The 24,702-nt window shown below is 40.0% G+C and overlaps 1 protein-coding gene across 2 annotated transcripts in view; it reads right to left on the reverse strand.

The window, feature by feature from the left end:
• Positions 1 to 24,702, reverse strand: part of TPD52L1 (TPD52 like 1) — a 60,259-nt gene that overhangs the window by 26,388 nt on the left and 9,169 nt on the right. For both annotated transcript variants that reach the window (XM_056343646.1, XM_056343645.1), the window contains exons 2-3: positions 14,223 to 14,338; positions 6,751 to 6,899 (exon numbers count right to left, since the gene is read on the reverse strand). In XM_056343646.1, the coding sequence (XP_056199621.1) occupies positions 6,751 to 6,899; positions 14,223 to 14,338 (265 nt within the window). The remainder of the gene's footprint in view (positions 1 to 6,750; positions 6,900 to 14,222; positions 14,339 to 24,702) is intronic.

The raw sequence follows: 24,702 nt of genomic DNA on the forward strand, positions 1-24,702 counted from the left end.
TTCCTTCCTCTCCCTTCCTCCTTTCCTTCTCTTTCCTTTTGCTTCATTTCTGGTTTTCCTTCTCCTTACATTTCTCCCTTCTCTTTCCTTTCTTTCCCTTTCCTTTCTTTCCTTTCCTTCCCTCTCCACTGACCCTTTCCTGGATATTTTTAATCCTGGTCATTTCAGAGATTCCAATGTACACTCAGACCTGGCCTCCCCTCCGCTTCTTAGAGTTAGATATACATACATACAGGTAACTAGAATATAAGTGTACATATTTTCTGGCACCAAATGATAATTACAGTGGGTTCCTCCTGGATAAACTAACACTATATTCATTGATCTGGAGAAGATCACCTGACCTTGCTGGGGAATTCCAATTAGCTGAAGGTTCTGGTGTAAAAAAGAGGACATACATCTTTTAGAAAAGGGACAATCAGAATAGACTCAACTTCTCAAAGTCCTTTCTCCAACCTTATTACTCCAAATTCAAGGCCAGAGATTCATGTGGGAAAGCAGCAAAAAAATTATCTTTGAAGAAGGCATGAACATTGCCTGATCTGACCCAAAGGACTTACAAAGTCAGTGAAAGTGACAGGCTCCCTTTCCTCCCATATAGCACAGGCTCACACATGGGTAATGTGCTTGCTAAAGCCAAACTGCAATTTCTTTACTTAGCTGCTACACTCGCAAATCCAGAGAAGAAAATGTCAAAAGGTGATTACACATTGCAAGGAACAGAAACACCCACATTTCTTCGACTACCACTCATAATAAGTATGTGTGTGGGAACATGGTACACTGAGTTCCTAAAAGTCACAGCAGGACTGTGGTTGTCCACAAATTGTATCTGACTTCCTGAGAAAATTATGAACCTCCAGAACACATTACTATATATTTAAAGTTATACTAATGAAGACTGCAGGTACTGTACATTTTAAGTCTAAAACACATGCAGTGCAACTATTACTTTCTATTTTCTCATCACCTGGCAGAAATGTGAACTGCAAAACATTAAGTTCCCACTGTTTCTGGAAACCCATACAGTTGTCCTCAGGTTCCCTATCAGCAGAACTAAGTTTGCTCACACAGTTTTCAACCAGTAGTCAACTTTATTCTGTCTCTGGAGTTGAATGTTCTTGTCCTGCATCTCAGGCAAGTATTACATGTAAAAGCAGAGCAATATTGAAAACTTCCTAAGGTGGCCTCAAAAGATAGCCATTCACCTGAGAGAGCCCCAGGCACTGCCTAAGAGACATGTTGTTCGGAGCTAGCACTTACAGTTCTCTTGATTCTGGCCTCTAGTTCACGGGATTTTCCCTTTCTACAACAACTGACAATTTTTGCCTGTGAGGGGAAAAGATGAAAAGTCATTTTGAAACACAGCTTTGTGAGACTCCTATCCTAGACGGCAGTCCTGCACGTGTCCACCTTCCATCACGTCAAAAGCTTCCCAAGCCCCTGGCTGGAATCACTAAGTATATGGGGTTTGAAACATTTAACTTCATTTCACTACTACAGCCCTCAGGGAGAAAATGGGTTCTCTTTAAGTTTTTAACCTTTCTAATAATGTATTGGCCATGGCACAGCTGGTCTGAACGTCTGGAGTAATGTGTTTGGGTATGGTTTTTTGTGGGGGGGGAGGGTTAGTGGCAAAACCAATCATTTTCATCTCCCTTGAAGCTCGCTGGAAGAGCACCAAATTAAAAGCTGAGGTAAAAGCACCAAAAGACAAAGCTGAACACGGTTCCAACATACACGCTTAGCAAAGGTCAAAGTATTTTGTGGATCTATGTCAGTGCTTCATGTAAGGGACTGGTGAGAAGGATAAATTAACCCTTGTAACCTTCTCCATATACAATGCAATGCAATTCTGTAACTGCACTGAAGAATACTATTACTTGGGACTTTGACTGTCTGAAAATAATGAGGCAACAGGACTCTTGGGAAGTTCAACAAAGGGAAATGCAAAGCCCTGCAGTTTGGGTTTAATAACCCCATGCACCAGTAGAGGCTGGGGATCAACCAGAGGGAAAGCAGTCTTGCAGAAAAAGACCTGGGGTCCTGGTACACAACACGATGAACATGAGTCAACAATGTACCCTCACAGCAGAGGTGGCTAACAGTGTCCTGGACTGCATTAGGAAGCGTGATTTCAGTTTGAGGGAGGTGACCCTTCCTTTCTACTCAGCCCTGGTTATAGCCACACATGGAGTGCTGGGTCCTGTTCTGCACTCCTCAGTACAAGGCAGACATGGAAATGCTGGAGCAAGTCCAGTGAAGGGCCATAAAGATGTCTAAGGGATTGGGAGCATTTCTCATATGAGGAAAGGCTGAGAAAGCTGGGACTGGTGAGCCTAGAGAAGAGAAGGCTCATGGGAGGATCTCATCAATGTGTATAAATAACCTGATGAAAGGTAGTAGAGAAGATAGAGGCAAACTGTTCTCAGTGCTACCTAGTGAAAGTACAAGAGGTAATGAGCACAAATTGAATGGAAGAAATATTTAAACAAAAGCAAAAGTTTTTTTTCACAGTAAGGGTAATCAAACATTGGAACAGGCTGCCCACAGAGGCTGTAGAGTCTCCATCCTTGGAGATATTTAAAAGCTGACTGGACATAGTCCTGAGCACCCTTGCTTTAGCTGACTCTGCTCAGGGGAGTTGGACTACACAGTCTCCTGACATTGGTATCAACCTCAACTATTCTGTGAATTTGTATAAAACTATGGTAAGAAGGTAGCTTCAGTAAAGATTGACATAATGCACTATGCAGTGAAAATCTGAAGTACAGAAGGCTAGCGAGAGCTGTGGGAATGTTATTGAAACACAACCAAACAGCTTTAACTATGTAAACACACTGGATTCAGGTTACGTAAACCCTTTCCTTTGTAGCAAAATGTTAATTAGAAAAGCTCAATTATGGTCTTTGTAAATATCCCCGTAAAGAGATTTTTAATGATTTTTTAAAGCTAAACTAAATAACCTCAAAAGGCACCAACATTACCCTGCTTCTAGCATCTACATAAGAATGAATTATCTATGTTTAAATTACAAATAAAAAACTTGCATTGCTAGAAGCTATCTGAATATCCACCCACCCTCTATTCACTTGAAACCTGATCTTTAAAAAGGTGTGGGGGAAAGTCATTCCAGTTGAATGCCTTGCAACCGAGAAAGCAAATTAAACTTGAGGCAATCATTTGCTCTCTAGTTTACTGATATCCCCTGTAGTAGAACCCCCTGCCTTACCTAACACATAGATAATACTAAAAATCATTGCACTGAAGAACAGCCTGGGAAATGAACAAGGAACTTGAAAAATGTATTACAATTCTGGTCATCATAATAAGTGAATGACTTCCAAATTTATTTCATACAAGGTTGAAAAATACAAACAACATTACAGGTTTTCTTTGGAGAAAAACAAAGCTGATTTTAAAAAAAAGCTGATTTGATACAAAAAAGGCTGCATATTACTGTTGCAAATATCACTTCTTACTAGAGACAGTCAGAATTGCTTTTGATACCTTAAAGCCTGAATTAATGACAAGGAAACAGACTTTGTACAGATCTGTATGTTGAGCCTGACATAATCTTCAATCTATAGAGGACACCAGCCCATTGACCTCCAACTCCAGCTTTCCTCAGTATGAAAACTATGACTGGGTTTGTGTGGGGTTTTTTCCTTTTTAATCATAGCAATCCTTTAATGACAATTTCTGACGTACACATCAAGCATGCTCAGGCTAACTCCTAAGTTACCCATAGTCAACTATTTAAAATATAAATGCTTTAAAATAGTCAGAATCTCAACTTAAATTTAGTCATTCCAGATGGCATCCATCCTGTGAGTTAGTCTTAACTAGTGTTCAGATACACTTTACAGAACCGTTTCTGAGACAAGTCCACCCCTCTGCCTCTTAAGTCCATTTTAACCCTGCATTCCTAAACAGAAAGCTTTAAAAAAGTTACTAACAAAAGGACAAAAATTTGGCGCTTAGCTGTTCTCCATGGCTTTGAAAAGTTCCCCATTAAAAGAAAAGCGGTTTTAACTTCCAGAAAAGCACAGTAAGTGAAAACCCAGTAAGAACTGAGTGAAAGCAAAATTTGCCTCCTTAAAAACAGGTGATTTTAAAATTTAAAATGACTAATTGTGGATTTAGAAGCCTGAAGTACAGACATGTAAATATTTTGAACTTTTATTTTTTAAACCAGGCTTTTCATCCTTAGTAAATGGCAGAATCTTGGTGAGTAATGCTATCCCATTGCTATTTGGGTGATGCTGGATTACCGTGATTTGTACTACCATCAGTGTACTGGCACGAGTGTCAGCCAGAACTATCCAGTAGTTGGGCCACGGATATTGGGATTTTCAAGGGCATAAATGGACTTCTGCTGCTCAGTTCCACATAACTACTTGTGGAAACTCATCACCTAATGCCTTGTTGTTTCTGAAACTCATCTTAAAAAGTAGCAGCCTACAATACTGATGAAGTCTCCTAAGTTTTTCTATCCTTGTGGAAAATACCAACATTGTGAAGTGAAAATGAAAAGCTCTCTTGGAATTTGCTACCAAATTTCAAGTAAAAATGCAAGTTTTTGTTTCAAAATTTTGCTAGTGTCTCCTAGTAACTCTAGTTCAGGTGTCTTGTGCCCCTCCCCTCTTCTAAAGCTCAGTGTCTCTAGACTATCCTCTCCTAGCACATGCCAAACACCCACACAGCGCTAGCATGGATGCCCCTGTTAATGACATGTCACATGAAATAAGACCCAGCTGAGAAACTGTCCAAAAGAGATAGGAGACATACAAATTACATTTCCTATTAAAGGGTTTATGCCTTATTTGACTTCTCATTAAAATACAAAGAATGATTATTCTAATGTAAAAATGTTTAGCTATTTTTTCCAAATCTCTGTCACGGCCTTGGGTACACCAAGAGGCACTGCAAACTCTTCCCCCACCACTCCTATGAGTTTGACCACCTGAGCTCAATGCTAGCTCTGACACTGCACAACTGTGTAACCTTGGGAAAGACTGTAGTGACAGTGCTGTGCAAGAAGGTTGGGAGAAGCCTTGTTAGGCGCATCTCCCCTTCATGGGGAGCTACACTAAAGCTTAGACTACATTGAAGCCCTTGGTCCTTGCCTGAGTTACGTTACTGGTGTGTCTGTATCTGGCCCAGTACCTCACTGAACTTGACCTACAGATTTGACTTCCTGGCTTGACCTTGGGCCTGGCTCATCGCTGCAGACTCAGATCTGAACTCTTGGCTTGACCCTGTTTAGTGTCACTGGACCTGCTCTGCTCTCTGTTCAGGTACTGTGGGACTGCTCCTTCACGGGTGCTGCCCCTGCCCTGCCTGCCTTGCTGTTGACTCCCAGCTCAGGTCTGTTGTGGAGCAACTCACTCCTGCTTCTCCCTAAGTGTTAAATTCAGTTGTCAATTGAAAAGAAAAAAAATAAATAATAAAATAACTTCTCAGACAGCGCTTGACGAAAGGTGGGTGGTTCTTTCTACCAGTGTTGCTATTAATTCAGCCCAACAAGTTTTAGAGGAGTGTGGCATGTTAATGTATGTAAGTATAAAGACCAGTACGAAGTTGAGACCAGCCCCTCAGTAATTATCATGGCTTTCCTGGAGCTTTGGAATTCAGTATTATTCACCATCTCTCTCAGAGACACTCCATCAGACATACAGAGCAAAAAGTGTTTGAAACTTGCAAGTAACGCTGCCTATCCTGGGTCTGAACATTTTTTGTGGCAGAATCAGGATAGGTCTTATCACTATGTCTGTATGTGTATTTTTAACTCCTTCCTTATGTGAGACAAAAGACTTACACCAGTAGTTCTTGGCAGCAAGCTGCAGCCCAAAAAACGTCCCTCTCCTCCTTTCTCATCCAAGAACTGATGACACCTGGCACTCTCCTAGAAGGCAGTAACCGACTTAGACTACAGACTTCCACAGTACAACCGGTTTGGTTCAAAAAAAAAAACAACCCAACAAGTTAAAGCCATTTCAACAACAGTAGTGCAGTAATGTTTCTTCATATTTATGCATTACCTTTCACACTAGGAACCCAAAGCTGCTTATATATTACACAAGGTGAGTTTCACTGAACTCTTGTGAATCAGTTACACATTCTGCACAGTGGTAAACCAAGGCTGTGAGAGGCTTCAGGGACTTGCCTAAGAACACACTTCTGGAAAATAACAAAAAACCCAACATACGTAGGACTTATGATAACCTCAAAGATGGTGCAGTTACTCCAATTTTTTTTTCTTTTGGACAACCAAAAGCAGGAATTAAGCAGAGTCAAACACCAACTGATTCTGCCAGTATTCTTTATAATTTAGATGATGGTACTAGTTTTTTGAATAGTTGTTAATGTTTTGGTAATTTTATTTTTTTTCATTGTCTCTCTTTGAAGTTGAAAAATACAATATATTGAGATTAAAAAAAGTTCTTTCCTCAGTAAGGACTCTATAAAAATGTCTCATGGGACAGGAAGATAACCTTCTCAGGCAACAGAAGTTTTAGCTGCTGTGATTTTGCAAGAGTGAGGTGAGAGACTGTAGCAAAGCATGTTGCTGCTGTAGAATTTTTTTCAGGTCTCCTTGCTCTGAGAAGCTTGACATGTTTGTCCCTACTATCTACTGCTCCTGGCAGCTGTTTCAATTGCTAAATTTCATAGCAGCACTCATCAAGACAATACCTCCAACACGCTACACAACATATAGGGATAAATTTGTGCAAGGTCTGTACTCACGCAGAGGTTGTCTGCATATCATGCCAGCTTTTGCTAAAGTTCTGCTTCAGTTCATTCATCAGACTTATGCCAAGTTTTTGTTTAATTTCAACCAGGTGCTTTTCTTTGGCTGCTAGCACTTGCCGCAAAGTTGAAATTTCATCCTCTAGCTAAGAGAAACAAAGAGGGAGGAGAAAGGAGAAAAGTGTTAGCCTGTTCTCACAGAATGGTAAACACATACAATGTTAAGAGATTAAATGAATTTCACATAAACTTGCATTTTTTTTAGGTGACTAGAGAGACAGATTCAAGTGCTTGTCGAGATCGCAAAGACATGTTCAGAACAGAACTGACACTACACTAAACTAATGTCTCAAACTGTGTCACCTATGTGCATACACATGACAGAGAATTCTCCAGTAAGGGGGAGACTACTGAACGACTTGATCAAGATCTATCTGCCTCAGGGCATGAGAAGTCTCAAACATCAGCTTTTCATTCACTAGTAAAATGGGAATGGGCAAAACAAGAGAAGTGGATAATTCAGGCAAACATCTCTCTTTGAATGCACAGGCTTTTAACTTTGGTATTTGCAGCTTTTTGTCTTTCTCTCATTAAAAAAAAAAAAAAAAGATGTGAATTCTCAGGAGCAGATAAAAAAAATAATCACATGTTAACATATGACTTGAAAGTATCATAAAAGCTATGTCCTTGACACACGAGTTTTATCTATATATTTTAGGCAACTACACATTTCAAAATAGTAACATAAAAATATGCAGCAGATGGACTGTTAACATGAGTGAAGAGGTTCCAACCAAAGCAAAGAAGCATTGAGAAGACACAGCTGATCAGTCTTTTCAGAGCTCCTAGTCATCAACCAAACTGCAAATTCAAGTTGTAAAGATGCCGTTCAGCCCAAACAGAGGGATACAATTCTCTGGGCAGTGCACATTATTTGAAACATTTAAACCAAGCCAGTGTTCTAACAAGGCATGGGCCAGAGCACTTGACTGAGAGGAGGGACTGCTGAATGAGCCCACCACAGGTGCACAATCCTCCTCCTTGGGCTGCACTCCTGTGAGCACGAGCAGGGGTTTGCTGCCTTCATCCCAAAGCATCCCAGGCAGCACTCAGAGGTATTGAAGCTAACAACGGCAAGTGACACCAGAGCAGCTGCCTTCCACTTCAGGTTTAGAAATTCCCTTACTAACTGTGTTCCTTCCTCCATATGTTGATAGGATAACATATGGTAATGTATCTGATTGCCATATGTTAAGTTCCCTGGAACCACATTCTCCCTATGATTTAACTCCATGGGCTACAGGGAATGAGGCAAGCACCAGCTGAATCAGTTGCTGACCTCCAGAGCTATATTTAGGCTGTCAATACCACCATTATTTTTATTTTACACACTTGTACATTCTTCTTCCCCGTAAAACTGGTTGCAAGCTCACTGTTCTTGGAAAAGTCTCGCCCTTGAATCACCCAGCTACCAATTTCTCTTTTGTCACTACCTGCTATCTGAATTATTCAAGCAGCTCAGGAATTAAGCAGCAAGACTATGAACACAAAGCAAAATCATGACCTCTGTGGAGCAGATATCAGTATTCACCAACACCTGTGATGCCAACACTTCAGCAGTAAAATACATAACAATCCAAAGTGACTTTATTCCTTCCCGTGTCCTTTATGCTCCATTACATTCCTAACCTGCAAATGAAATGCTGTCAAGAGGCAGCATAAGTTTCTCTTCTGAGAGGATAACTGGTTAGATGCTTAGAGAAAGTAGAAATCACAAATGTCAGCATTCCTCAGGCAGCAGTTGAGAGAACCCTGCAGTTGTTTCCCACCCGCAGCAAACCCCTGAGTGCACAAGTCTGCCTGCGTAACACTGCTAAAGAACTTAACTTAAACCAATACCAGTATGCTTACATGTACTTAAAAATTAATGCTTTCCATATGGACTAGCACTAGGCTGATCATTAGGTACCTGGATATGTGAACATTCAATGGCTTCTATTAAAATTACTTTCCATCTGTTCTGTTGAATACACACCTAAAGCTGTAAAGCCCTAAGCAAGCATTAACCACATGCTCAATGGCGTACGAACATTTCTGACACTATTAAAAATAATAAATTATTTTTCTTTAGAAATCAGTTTTGAATTGACAAAATCTTCCTCAAGTTCCATCATTTTAATATATTGGCAGACACAAAGCCTCCTTCAAGAGCTCAGATATCAGAGATTGAAGACTGAAGCAGGTAGAAAGGATTAGGGACTTACAGTAGGATCTTGAAAAGCATTTAAGGAGGTTATATACCTAACTCCCATGGAAGTCAGGCATCACCTGCTCAGGCATTTTTGAAAAGTCCACTCTTCTAAATGCAGACTCCATTATGAAGCTAGGGTTAAGTCAACAGAAATTCTAGTCTAGTCCTCACGTTTCCCTTCTAAGTGCAACAAAGTCAGAAGAATATAGATGCTTCACAGAGGGACAACATTCCCTTCTCCATATTTGTAGGCTTAAGAACCTGAGTTAATAGCTGGTTTTTCTTTCCTCCATTATTGTGTGGGACATGTAAAAGCAAGGAGAGGAGCTGACCACCTAAGACATTATGATTCCCATGATTAGCTGACATGAATAACATGTAAATCACAGAAAGGTGAGACCCCAGGAAAAAAAGTCCACAATTACAGAAATATCTCCCTGAAACCTGGGACTGACTAATAATATGGAAGAAGGACAGCGAAGTCCAGAACACAAACACAAAAGAGTATTTTCCCTTGTTTTGTCTTTTTTGATTATTTTAGAGCAAATTCTACATTTTACAGTGTTGAACATCCTTTTAAGATGCTGGCATGCCTGAAAAAAACCACCCCGGTAATTTCCAAAATATAACCTTTCCCACTTTTTCCAGTAGACACTCATACAACAGCTCATAAAAAAACAAACCAGAAAGTACTTATTCAGTGAAACTGAGTATTTTGCGTAAACTATTATTAACAAAAAAAATTATGTCAGTTGATATTACCTATATTCTGAGATACACATAGTACTGTGTAAAATGTGAAGGTGAAAAGATTCAGCTATTGGTTTGAATGATACCGATGAATGGATTGAATGGTAAGCTAAACAGTGGGTTCAGCATTTATTATGCTAGTTTTAAGGACAAGGCAGTAAACGATTAAAATATTAACGTGTCCCAACAGAAAACAGAAGCCAGCATAATTAAATGTATACTTCTAAGTCAGATTAAGCATCCTGTTTCCCTACTACTACATCACCCAAAAGTGCAGTGTCCCAGCCTGGCTGTTTGCACAGCCCTCCTCACACAGGTAAAGGCCATCACAGAAAAATCAAGGGCTATTTTTAAGCTGGATCAGTTCCTAGATCCAGTGCAGAGAGATGCACAAGTACCTGTGTGGGTACAGCATGGAGGGCAGAACAAGTGGCTGGAGACGGAGAAGGCAGCAGTGATCAATTAAAGCAGCACACGCAGAACACCCATAGAGGTCCTGTATTGTACCACAGACATAACATCACTACTGAAAGGAAGGCAAATGTGACTGTTTAGGAGTGAGATGTACCTGAGGGACAGGCTTTGTCAGGTACTGTTTTAAGAAATAAAAAGTGAGTTACGCAACCAGCAGTGTGATAATACGGTGACAAAAACTTGAAAAGGAGTTGGCAGCTACAGCAAAGCCAGCAGAGAAACCAAGGCCACAGTACCCTGACATGGAGGTCTTGGAGCCAGTGCTCTCCCAAGGAACTCCCGCTGCCCCCCACGAGCTGGCACACCCGTCTTTGGATGCACCACCACAACTCACGCCTGCACGGCTACGTCACTCACTGGCTCACAGTGCAGCACCTCCTAGCCACGCTGCCAAAACCAGCCAGGAGGCACGCAGATGAAAACAGCTGGGTTAGAAATTCTGAAAGAGCACTGCCATAAAAACTCTCACATCGTGGAGCCGCGGCTTGGAGACACCCTGGATTCTCAGGGCAAGCTCACACACCTCACCACCACATGCACTGCTGCGGCAGCCAGAGTACAGCATGCATCTGCCTGGGTGTGCTAGAACCGAACATCAACTCTCTGCACAGCTATATCCTGTATGAAAAGCTGGAAAACAAGTGACAGACCAAAAACGTAATAAGGAAGCACCAGCTACACCAGTGGTAGGAAAACAACTATGAGAGGGTGAGTGGTAACAGAAAGATCACTTCGTGAGGAAGAAAATAATGTTTTCCTTCATTTCACTGGCTTTCAAAAAAAAAAACCAAACCACAAGACTGCATCTCCTCTATACTATTGTTTCACATAATCCTTTTTATGTCAGAAGACACAGTTACAGCAAACACACAGAAAAACTGTCTCTTAATGAAGCCAATCTATGGGACTCCTAAATTTTGATTAGCTATTGCATTTAGTAACCTAGTGATTATCATTGAATTGTTACCTCTTTTCCAAATGGCTGTGTATTATAACATGTATACTCAAATGTTTAAAGTATTTGTAAGGAAATGTGAGCACCTTACTATGGTAGACTTCAAAAAAAAGTAGTTGTAATCGTAAACAGAATAACAGAGTTGCACAAAACATAACAGGCGCTTAATCTCTGTACCAAATCACATAGCTCAAATTTTACACCTCCAGGCTGAGTACCCGTTGATTTATAAGTTTTTCCTTGGGCGAACAGCACCCAGAGGAATCAGGGACATTCAAATAAAATTAGCCATATTTTGCAGAAAATGGTACTCGCATCTTTCCTCAAATTGAGAATAAACATGCAGTAACATACACAGATGAACTTAGAACCTGTGCATCAGCTAGAAAGCTTGTAGATCAAACCAGATAGCTGCTTCTGTGTAGGTATGCGAGGTGGAAGACAGCAAGGAGTAAAAGACTACTGTGATGGGTGCAATGGAAGGACAACTGAAGCAATGAGTGAGATAGCTCAAAACCTCAGCCCCCATCATGATTCAAGAGTCATTGTATCATGCTCCTCACGCTGGGGGGAGCAGGAAATAAAAATCCGTTCTGCTCACAAGTTTCTGGCCTCACGTAAAGTTTTACAATTTTCTGCTATTATTCTGAAATGTCAGGCTGACCTCTGTTAATTCAAATGACTTAGAAGTTTTTGTAAGGGTTACTCATTTTACTCACACTGTAGAAATTCCAAGGGCTGATTAGTCAGAGCCCTGCCGTGTTAGCCAGACTACCAATACAAGAACAGACTTAGTCCACGCTCTGAAAAGTCTCCAGTACGAGACTACCAGCAGCAGAATAGGAAAAGAGGATACAAAAAATGTGTCAGAAATACAGCAATGTTAGTTCCCCTCCTAATGTCAGGGAGGGAAGGGGAAGAAGACAATAGAGATGGAACATAATTTTTTTCTGTTTAAATACATGCACAACAGCTAATTTTTCCTGTTTAAATACATGCACAACAGGTGCTCATAACACCTCCCCATTATATGAACTATTAAGTGATTGCAGCATTAAGGAAGATCTGAACCTTTCAGAATAATAAGACAGGTGTTTGTTCCTACAGGCTCAAACAGGTATTACCCAACACATAAGGACATGAAAGAAAACTAAACTACCACCGGTGGAGCAGAGAGGGATTGAAAGTAAAGACTAATAGCTTTTCAAAAGGAAACATTAGCCAATTCCCACAGAGGTTTCTTTCTGAAGGAGTCAGGGTCTTATATATTTTTCACACTCTTTTCCAAGAATTACAAGCCTCAATTAAGTTTAGACTTTGTTCACTCTAAATTCAAGTTACCAAACTGTTCTTAGCATGATTACCAGTTTTATTTTGTTTTTAAGCATAAACTGTGTTCCAGTAAACTGCTGCAAGCAATTAAAAAAATAATTTCTAGGTCAGCCAAGCTCATAATATTTGAGAGGCAATCTCTCACTTGTGTGTTGGTACATGAATTAAAGGGTTTCTACCATGAACCAGAGAACTCTCTGCTCCCACAGGAATCAGCAAGCAGAAAGGATGCCCAGAACCACTTGAGATTAATTCTCTTGACAAAGGCATATCATCAGCAGGTCGTTGCAGGACATTCTTTTTTTCCTTCCTTGTTTTCATCTACCTCTCAAGTCCCTTTCACCAGAAAACAGCAGAGAATCACAGAATGGCTGAAGTTGGAACAGACCTCTGGAGGTCATCTGGTTCAACCACCCTGCCCAAGCAGGGCCATGTGGAGCCAGCTGCAGAGGACTGTGCCCAGACAGCTTTTGACTGTTTCCAAGGATGGACACTCCACAACCTCTCTGGGCAACCTGCACCAGTGATCAGTCACACACACAGTAAAAATGTGTGTCCTAATGTTCAGAAGGATCCTACTGTGTTTCAGTGTGTGTCCCACTGTCTCTGGTACAGATAAAAATCCAGTAAAGAACATCCCAACTCCTACCTCATTGCTATGTGATGAAAGGAACATGTCAAGTTTCAGCTTCCTTATTATTATTCACAGATGTGACAGGATCAGCAAAGTAGTAAAAGTTAACTAGCAACTCAGGAACACAAGGCTTGATAAAACATTAAAGCAAAAAAATAATCTTGGGGTTTGTTTCACTAGAAAATCCTAAATCGGCATGGAAGGCAAATGACCTGACTGTCATTAAGAATGTGACTTCTTACAGTATTTAATATTACAACTTAATATTAATTTAAATATTTCTGTTGTATTCATTATTTCAATTAAGACAAAAACAATTCCCCACCTTCATACAGCTGTGATTTCTGTTACCTGTGTTGTATTTAAAATAGGTAAATCCTCACTTTTCCCCATTCTCTCATTTTCCATTTTGGAATTTCACTTCTGTTTCTGTGGCATTCAGCAGCAGTAATCAAAACTGAATACACTCTCCCATTGTAGACCAATCTAGATAGTGCCTTTATTCTTTTTAATAAAACTATTGCATGGTTCACACCTTTTTCCTCCCATCTCCTTGTTATTAAGTAGTATTTTTAAACCTTCACAGTATCATGACATCTCCTGAAGTTCTTTAATTAAGCAAATAAATGTAAACCAAAAATATAACCCTTTCCAAACACATCAGTGCCAAAGGAAACAAAAATTTGGTGAAATTACTGTGGTCATCATCATCACTCTCTTCTATAACCAGCAGCAGCAGCTTTTCCTGAGCACCAGAAAAAGAATCTTTTCCACATCACAAGCACTGAAACAAGACCACCACAGACCTCATAAGAACAGCACCTTTCATTCTTTATAAAGGAAGGTTTATAAGTAAAGATGTCTTGACTAAAATGGTAAGGTATATTTAACTTCCTCTTTACAATCGTCAAGTAGAAGACACACAATCTTCAAAATATATCTAAGGAAATTAACCGCTTCACATTATTGTAGTCTTGAATAATTTCACTAAAATGTGTAGTACTTCATCCTACAATTAATGTTTTCCGGTTTAAGGAAGCAGAAACAGTAACACAGAAATTCAAATTCATTACCTTGGCTAGCTCAATCTTTAATTCTTCTTTTTCTTCTTCAGAAATCATATTGGTGAAATCAACATCAGTGACTACATCTTCATCTGCTTCATGCAAAGACTGGGTTTCCAACAGGCCTTAAAGTAAAGAGGTAAAAGGTCAAGACAATCATTATCAATTATTTCAGCTATAATACTGACCTCCCCGAAAATTAAGAAAGATATAATATTCACACACCATGAAAAAAACAAAGTAAAACAAAACTTTTTCCTGCTAAAGACGATTTGGATTCCGCTCCTTTTTGCTTCTGAAAAGCTATTAAAAGTATCAGTTGGTAAAGTCTGCACAGAAGCAATTTCGTATGCGAAAGCACCACTCATTCCCAGAAAGCAATCACCCTGGACCTCATTAGTCCCTGACAAAACATGTCCCTGCTCCTTTGCTCTAAAAGTACCTCTGCAGCAACTTGAGAACCTTACAGATGTACACAGTTTGCAGAAACAAATGCCATACCTACCATTTGAATTTTCTAAATGCCAGAGAGCAGCATACCTTCATCACTTAATCTAAACCTGTGAAGGGTGCACAATTATACCGGACCTCCAGTTACTTTCTTCTTCTGCTTGTCCAAGATCAGGATCGGTATGCATTATAACCAAGATAAGCACATACACAAATGTTTGTGAGACCTGCGCCTTCCTGGTATGATATATACAGAGACAACAAAATACATCCTATCAATAACAGAAAACATTCTCACTCCTTTAGAACTTGTTTTAAAGTTCTCAATCTGTTTCTGTTGGGGAAGAAAATACTTCTCCAGGCTATATCTGGGACAACACTTTTGTCTGGATTTCAGGCAGGGTAACCACCCATCTCAGCTGACTCCTGACATCTGCATAGTGATTAATACAGAAGAGAACAATGTCTTTCCCAGGTCCAGAGAGGCCTGTATTCTCTATTACAAATAGATTAGAATTTAAGTTTTGGTAGTAGGGAATAGAGGTTACAAGCAGCATGTCTGGAGTATTCAACAACTTGAAATTGAATATATTTTCATGCAGAAAGCAAAACTTTCTGTCATTTCTTCTACCTAGAGCCCCCCCAGTGTACCTGGATTTTCTCCATTTCCCAGAACAGATTTGATTCATACCATCAACTTCACTGCAGAGCACAACATGGTGAACTCAGCCTTGTTAATTACAACCTTCCCTGAGTGAGAAAATAAAGAGCAGCAGCACAGGTGCTGAACCCCTGCCCGGCATCACACACAAGAATAGAGCACCACCTTTAAGCACAAAACCTTTTATAAAAATTGAAAGCCTACAGAATTAGTTGATACCTTAGCTATTACCCAAGAAGCAGCTTGCCAGGAAAACCTAGATTGCTGAAGTCACAACAAAAGAAAAGCACATTTATTCAGTAGGAATACTCCCAAATCACCTTTATTAACACCCCTCCATCTCTAAACACAATTGTTGTTTGGTATTTGTTTGAGGATTAATAGTGTTGCTATGGGAATCAGGCTAAACTTAGTCCTCACAGTCTAGAAAACAGTTTCTTTTTTCATGGATGGAGGAGCAGAAGTACAAGGCAGATGGAAATACTGCGAAGAATCTCAGGGGCAACAGGGTTAGGTCTTAAAGTCTTGGGGTAATGTGGGATAAGGCTATCTTGAAGCAACTGGTACTTCAGCTAAAAAGAAGACAGACCTGTGCTCAAGGCAAAACATTAGTTTAGGATTATTCGCTAGGCAGAAGTGCTAGACAATGGTCAAATAAAAATGGAAGCCAACATGGGCCCAAATCACCAAAGACAACTGAGTAACACTTAAAAGACCCAATGGTCAAGTTCAAACTTCAGGACTGAACTGTAATTACAAACCATTCCAAAATAGCACATGCATGCCAATCTTCTGCATGATCCTCTGCAACCTCAGTCAGTGCCAGTACCAATTCTCATCTTTGCTTCTTGGCTAAGTCCTCTAAAATCTAGTCTGATCCTCCAGTCTCCACTTTCTTGCTCAAGGCACAGCCAGAGTCACTGGTCACTGTCCCTCTGCAAAGGCTTCACTTCAGTCACGTCACAGTTCCAGTTTGAACATCTCTCCACCATACTGCTGGCTGCAGTCATCCTTCAGTCAGTCTCAGTTCTGAAACTTCCTCACATGAGCCCTATCACGAGCAACCTCCTCTCTCACGCTTCCCTTGCTGTTCTCAGCCTCTGTCTTTCTTCCACAACCCTTGTTTTTTCCAGCCACACCTAGTAGCTCTCTGTCCTAGACTTGAGCTTCTGCTGCCATTCTGCTCTGTTGAAGATAGCTTCATCGGTATCCTCTCACCACCACTGACCACTTCAGTCCTGGGCCAGGTCTATCAGCATAGATAGGATGCTTCAGTTCCAGTGCTAAGTCATCTGAACTTCTCAAGTCTCTCTTCCCCATGCAAACAACAGAAACTAATTTCTTGATTCTGACCTGAACCAGTGTCTGGGGCTACCCTCAGTGTCTGGGGCTACCCTCACAGACCACGTCTCTAATTTGCTTTAGTCTTCAGCTCAGAAAAGGGAGGAATAAAAAACTGAATACATTAGGAAGAAGACAGGCTTTTTGACGCAGAAGAGATCTCAACTCTTTCCATCTATTGAAAATGTAAACAAAAAACTGTCCCTGTGATCTATACCCTAAATAATTTACCATCCACAATTTCAAGCAACTGTGCAGCAAAGTATGCAGGCAAAGTTCCCAAGACTTTGTTGTTCTTAGTCTTTTTTTTTTTTTTAATGTGTCTGTCCCCATTTCCCTTCAAACCACCAGAGTTCTCTATTAGATTTCCAACAGAGTAAAAGGTCTCTTAAAACAAGTTTAATGAAAACAGTCAGTTGTTAGAGAAGATTTAAAGTGATTTCATAGACAGAATGCTAGATGAGCTAGCTCATCCTTGTACAAGGTATGAAAGAAACCAAATAGGGAAGAAGAATAATTCAGAAAATCTGTTCTACAACAGGCAAAAAAAGTTCAAGTTCGTCCTTCTGGGTACCAGCGCATCCATTGTACCAAAGCACACCTTCTGGGAGGTTCCCACAGCACCTTACCCAGGAAGAGTTCAGCACAACCTCAGGAGGAACTGTAATATTAACTTGATTCAAGGAAGTCAGCCAACCACAAGACACAAAACCATAAGAAATTAGGCTATCAGCATTTTCCTACTCCTAAGACAACTTGTTAGTTTTGCAGTCTCCAAGGAGAACAGGAACCTGCAGCAAAATTCACTCCAATATACATAAGAATTGGTAACGATTTTGGTAGCAAAACATCTCCTGTTGATAGTATTGCTGACCCCAAAATATTCTCCCACCTTCTACTCCACGCAGGAAGCACTGCCTCCTCCCAACCTTCCCTGTAAGGTCCTTTCAACTAGGCAGCCTGGGAAATGTACCTTTCAGACATTGGTTATATATGCACAAAGTACAGAAGCATAATAGCATACAAGAGCTCAGTGGGATTGTTGGTATGTCTTGAATTAACCACATGAGTAATTCTTTAAGAATCAAGGAACAAGGTAGGATCCTATTTACTGTGTTTAATCTAGCTACACATTTTGTTAAACACACTTGTTGCTAGCTAGGGCCTGGCGGCCGGAAGATCTCGCACTGTACGGAAACACAGGGCCCCCCTCCAGGTAGCCAACAGCTTTTAGTTTATGATGTGAGCAGACGGAAGTGACATTGTAAACCTAGGCTATATAGTGTCGCGTCGTTCAGCAATAAACGCCGTTTGCCATCCACCACATTGGTGTCTGTGAGCTAATGGACCGTGCGGCCAGGGGTCGGCCGCCGTGCCGTTCCTGAACCAGGTCACAGCATGCCCGTGAAGGCAACACACACTTAATGTAATAATTCATGGAAACACACACAATGATAAGTTGACTCAGCTAAATGGTTAGACCCGAGACCTAGAATCTAAGTATTTCTCTATATTACACAGAACAGCACCAGATTCAGGCACCTAAAAGGCAGAATTTTACAGTAACACTGCGTTTTTATACTTTACCATGTACATTCAATTCCAACAACTACGTACTTCACCCAGGAAAAAAAGAAACCTGGACTTCAGCAATGCAGACATTCATTTGTGTGCATGTACAGACACACAGTTTATACCTGCAGTTCCTGGAGCTGAGCATGTAACAACAGCTCTTCCTCTTGGTTGCACACTTTCTCCTTTAGGACTGAACGAACTTAACTGGTTTCCCATTCACCTGGAATGAAATGTATCTACATACTATATACCTACATAGATAACTATATATCTACACATGGTCATAATCTACCCATAATTATATAAATAACCTGTAACTTCTGACAGGAACTAAATGTCATTTTGATCAGATGTCCAAGGCAAATCTTTCAATTGGAATATGAGAGCTTTTACAGTGCACCTCAGTTTCCACTGGCTCACCTCTAGGCAAACCCCATCTTTTCCTTTAAATATAGGCTATCTTAAATAATAGTATTCAAATAACCATTAGCTGCTCATTAAAATCTGCTTGTTGGGAAGTCACGAATCTGGTCAAGTAACATTTCAAGGCTCTGTTTTCCCAATAGCTCACTGAAAATATAGGGAAGCTATAAAATTAATTTAAACCATTCTTTCTCCTAACTTAGAGAATTAGGGAAAATATTTATTACTTACTAACTCTTAGTTGAGGCTCCTTCTGACAAAATATAGGGAGCATAAAATTTCAACGTGAAACATGTATGGTTTTATACAACCTTATATTCCTACAATGTATTCCACTAAGAATATACTCATGTGTAACTCATTTATCGTCCACAAACAGGCATAGTGATTATTTGGACACATCATACTTCAAAAGAAAAAACAAAAGCCCCCATAAAGTATGGAAAAGCATATAGGAGGTATAAATTAGTGCAAAGAGCTGTTTGGCTTTTACTTTAAAGAAAGTTTTAGTATAATTAGATAAAATATGCAGGAAACTTTAGAAGTATGGGATTATCAGTAATTTGGAACTGCAAGTCATACACAAGGATCTGACGCAAAACAACTGAGCAGACAATTCTTTGTATTAGGATACTTATACAGAAAAAGTAGGAGGTGGATAGCTGGGGGAACACATTTAACGCAATCTTCTGAAACAGTCAAATGACAAGATAATACAACAACTGTACAAAGAGTTACAGTATGCTGAAACACTTCACAGGCATTTTTGATTTTTTTCCCAAAGTTCATGGCTGCGGCTAAGACTAGTAACCCAAATTCTACATTCTGTTGTTAAATCTAATTTAAAGCAAGAAACTGTTTCAGCATTGATCTGTACCTGTGCATATGTTTGTTACTGGAATTGTAGCGACAACAAATAAAATAAGCCACTTAGAAACTACAGAATCTGTAACTGTTCCACAAAATCTAAATTAACCAAACAATACAATGACAAAATTCAAGCTGTATTTTCAGACTCATTCAGGTATCTGAAGATCAACTGGATGAAGTTGTTCTAATTAATGTTTTTTATGCATTTCCTCCATATTCATCTCAGAGCCACGATCTAGTCTTGTATCAGGTTAATTCTTCCATGTTGACCGTGTTAAGAAAAAAAAAAACACAAAACAAAAAACCCAACAAAAAAAAAAGCCCACACTATTGGTAGTGATATCTGTTGAATTAACCACAATGACAGCAAAATTAAAGGCAAGAACACAAAATTTCTGCTCATGTACATTTTCTGACATTCATTTCAGGAAAATATGATGATCCTTTATTCTAACAAAACACTGAAGAATTGAAGCTCTTTTACTGCTCTATTTTTTTGTTTTTCAACCAACTAAAAATAGCGTACCTACCTTGTTATCTAGTATTCATATCAAATAGTGAGAAAACATCTCCTAATTATATAACCCTTCCAGTAAGCAAAATGGTATTACAGCTTCTTTTGCCATGTAATTGCAGTGTAGCTAACAGCCATAGCAAGGTATGTAGAACTGTTTCTTATTTAAAACTGGATAACACTTGTTTACAAATTTAAATTGCAATTAAGTCTTCAAAGGGATGAAATGGTAAGTAGAACAAAGGAACTGTCCAGACACTGCATTAGTGCCTTTGATCTTCTTTATAATGTCCTGATGCCAGATACAGAGATTAAAGAGGACTAGAAGCATGTACAGTAAATAACTAAATGGATCAGAAAAAACTATTAAAAATTGCAAGGATTTCCAGTACCATTTTTTCTGCTCCGAAGTTATTATGGGAGGATCTAAACAAGAAAGTATGCTTTCATTTAATCCACCTAGAAAACAAACTACTTGAAGGAAGATCTTCCCTTCTGTGTTTGGTTCTAACTGGACAACTCAGCTGCTTGAACCTAGCAATAACCATAGAGCCTGCCTTTCTCCTAGAAGGCTTAGAACTCAGAACAGAAAGAAGGTTGATTTTGAAGCTGTGATGGAAAAATAAAGGCAGAGGCTGGGTTCATCTTGGTTCAGAGCAGGAAGAACTTAAGATGCACAGGTCATGTAGATCAAAAGTGTAAACATTAAACAAAACCGTAGAATCTACTTCCTGCAGCCATGGGGGCTTAATCTTCTTTGAGTACAGTCTTTGGAAGAGAGATATGGATGGGCAAGTGTCTTTATTTCCTCTCTCCACTGGGCTTTGAGCCAGGCATGGCGTCAAGGAGCGGGAGGGAGTACAGCTTTCGGGTGTTCAAGAGCTCTAGGCATAGCCTACCATCTCAGAGTAAGTGTCCCCAGCCATCCTGGAGCAGCTCATTACAGACTTTACTAGAGCTTTCCATTTCATCTCTTAACCCCTGCAAAATCAGGCATTAATAAATCTATGCATAGCTATGAGATAGATTGGCAGGTTTCCAAACAAATGAACACTTTAATTTGAAGCTCCTGGATAAACAGCCAGTTGTAGTATGCCAATTCTTTTCTCTGTTCTAGCAAAATATAAAGAAATTAATCATACATTGAGAATCTCTCTTAGGTTATTTTTCCCCCAGAAGCCATTGACACAGCTGCCAATCTGCCAGTGAAGAGACAATTTACATTCGAATAACTAGCATAAAACTGACTCCACAGCCTGACCCACTGCACAGAGAAGCCATGCACATTGGTAAGTAGTTTGATAATCATCCCACAGAGAGAAGTGCAATGGATAAAAGTGAGAACGGGAATCATAGTAAAAAAAAATAATTTAAAAAAAAAATATCACTTACTAAAAACAGGTACCAAGCTGCAAACTGAGAACTGATCTTCCATATGAAATAACTATCTGAAATGTCCAGAAATGACATTTTGCATTTTATCCAATAGCTAGTTCTAGTTGTATAAAATAATAATCCCGCCTGCCTAGGGAAGACAAGGGTGACATTGCTTTCTAAGCTGTAGCTATGGAAATACAAAGCAATTGTTGTGAAATGTAACAGTTTAAAGACAGCAGATGCTTCTTTCTATTATGTCAATACTGAAAGTAATGACAGTATTGTACCACTTACTGTGCTTTCTATTGATCATTCTGCACAACTTTCTGTGAGGTCAAGAAAAAGATGCCACAAGGGAAAGGGTTATCATTTCTTTTTCTTTCTTTAGGCAGAACAGAAAAAAAGAAAAAAGATGAAGTCACGATGAAATAATAGGGAATGAGAAAGTGGATGACACTGAGTCACAAAAGAGACTTGTTCTCTACAAATAAGGTACTCTAGAAACTGCAGCAGACCGCATAAAACAATGAAGGAATAAAGCATATAAAATCAGACCAGAGAAAAGCAATGTAGGGGTAGATATGAGCTATGATATGGAAATGCTGGAAGTCAGAGGTGGAAGTTGTCAGTCACATTTCTTAAACCCACCCTTTCATACTAAAAATACACAAAGGTACATTTTTCTAATCTCAGAATAGACAGGCACCTTGGGTCTCATCCTCAGCTGGTAGAAGTGACTGTGATTCCATCAATTGTAATTAAGCTCACACATCTGCTTCACTGAATCAAAATCACAGAAACTTAATGGCAGGATTTAATAATCTTTCTCTCCTAAGAAAGGATTGGTTTATTGTACCTTTCTAAACCCAGGTGCAAAAGAATATCACTAGATAGCAATCTAACTGCAGTATAATTAAACTCACAAGCCTCTTCAATTAAATTCCAACAAAGTATCTGTGCTGCAAGAAATGATAAAATTATAATTTTTTAATTAAAAAATGAATTCTTCAAGTAGCTATAATTTGCATCCTTTAGATCACAAAAAACATAATTAACAATATCTTTATAAGTCTAATTTAAAAACAAGCAAAATCTTGCTGCAGCCAGCAGGTTGCTTGCTTTCCCCACACCCCCATCCAGCTTAGATACTGCAAATTTTCTAGGGAAAATACACGGGAAACAATCATAACTGGGTACATGACAGATTCTTTATTCGCTTCAGGCTCAAATTCATTATTCCCATTCCTTTAATACAAATTAAGTGTCTTGGTATTGTTACATATACTAAAATACACACTTAGTAATGCTGACAGAGAAGGGACATACTATCCTCCCCCTTTACCTGCTCAATCTCTGATATTGGGACAGTAAAGATGACAGTTTTTAAGGACCAGGACTACCTTTTTGCATGCTGCTTGGCACAAAGTTTTATAGGCAGCATCATAATTATAAATTAACAACAATAAATCAGTAAGTTTAGATACAGGCACAGTTCCTGTCCCCAGAGTTTTTCTTAAGATTATGTTACACTATGTAAGAGCTCACGGTCTGCAAGAGGCAGTGAATCAACATGCTCCTCAAAGCAGGCATGTCTTACATCCTCCCCCCCCCCCCCCCCCCCCCCATTTTTTAAGTACCATCTGCTTCAGTTTCCAATACCCCTTAACCCCTTCGTAATGAAGAACTAGTTACTTTTCATCAGCGCACTCCTAAGCAGGAGCTGGGTGTCTTCTGACAGTGTAGGCTTCCTCCAGGCCTCGCTAAACAAACCTGACCTACTCTTGGATGCATCTACCTGCAACACAATTGCATTCTCATTTAAAACCAACAAAATAGAGCTCATTTATACGAACATTATTTGAAAACAACCCCTTTTACCAGAGACAAAGGTCATGTACTCCCTTGCACAAGCCCTTTAAGACAAAACAAATTATTATTTGTTAAAACAAATACTCCAAATATATTGAAAAGCAGCTCTAACCTGTGCCACCTTGCTTCTTGCAAATGCACTACCTCATGGCTAGGCAGTCACTGCGGTGCTGGATTACTCTGATAAACCTGGAATGTGGAGTTGGTCTGACACAAATTCCCTGGCCACAGGCCACATGAAGTACAGCTCAGTCGGAACAGCACCATCTAGCTGGGCCCGCTCAGCTCAAAAGTTGCCTTTGTTTTTCCTCCAGGTTTTCTTTGCCAGCACCATGAACTGTGAAATTAGGTATTTATTATTCTGCTGTCAATGTTAAACTCCATGTTAAGGCCTTCAGAGTTTTTGGCATCATTAATTTTGTGGCTTTGCCCACTCAGTGTTTTGCAGCATGCCATTGCAAAGGAATGTGCTTGCTTAGTGAGGCTGTGGGTGGAGACATCTGGGGTTTAGGGCCCTGGGTATCTGTGAAGTTCCCATAGAAACAGGTTTCTTGGCCTTTCCTACTGTTGGGTAGGGTCTGAAGACAAGAGGCATGCCTCTGCAGTTGGCCTGAGTTACACAAATGACCGTACTTCAGGAAGAGAGGCTATTTATCAGACCAGGAGACAGAGACTGGCACTTTAGCCACATTAGAGTGTCTCAGTCTTTTGAGGTCCCTCAGTTGCAAGCCAAAACAGCAGTCAGTCACAGAGTGTGGTTTTTTCCTCCTTGATGATCAACAGGGAGGATAAGCCCTGAACCAAAGAGGGTCAGCTTCTCTAACAGCTGCTCTGGACACAGGATAATGGCAGGAAAATGGGTAAGCGAAGGAAGGGGTTTAGCTAAGCACATGGCACAAGTTGGTGCATCCTCGATGTTGCACCAGATCACACTCAGTGGCAAGAACACCACTCAAACCTCTGCCCTAATCCATATAGATCACTCAGCCCATTATCACGCCTACTGTAACTACAGTACCTTAAGAGGGTCTACAAGAGAGCACAAGACAGTCCTTGGCTTCTCTTTGCTCTTCTACTATGGTATGTACGAAGTTTTTTCTGAGAATGTTGTTGCAGAATGGACACACTGCACTTTTCCAAAATAAACCAGTATGCCAATGCTTGCATCTCTGCCAAGAACTTCCATTCACACCTTCATCCCTACTCAGCGTAACTGTTGAAATCTTACTCTCTCTTAGCCTTCCCCTGTTATGTTAGACTATGATTTCCGTGTGCTGCATGTAACCATGACCAGAATACTGCTGCTCCCCTTTCAGGATGTCCTCATGCTCCATAGGTCTGTGCGGACCTGGACACAACTGATCAGCCTTCCAATTCCAGAGCTAGGTCTAAACCTAGTTCCCATCTTT

This window comes from Falco biarmicus, chromosome 6 (genome assembly GCF_023638135.1).
Source record: "Falco biarmicus isolate bFalBia1 chromosome 6, bFalBia1.pri, whole genome shotgun sequence".
NCBI lineage: Eukaryota > Metazoa > Chordata > Aves > Falconiformes > Falconidae > Falco > Falco biarmicus.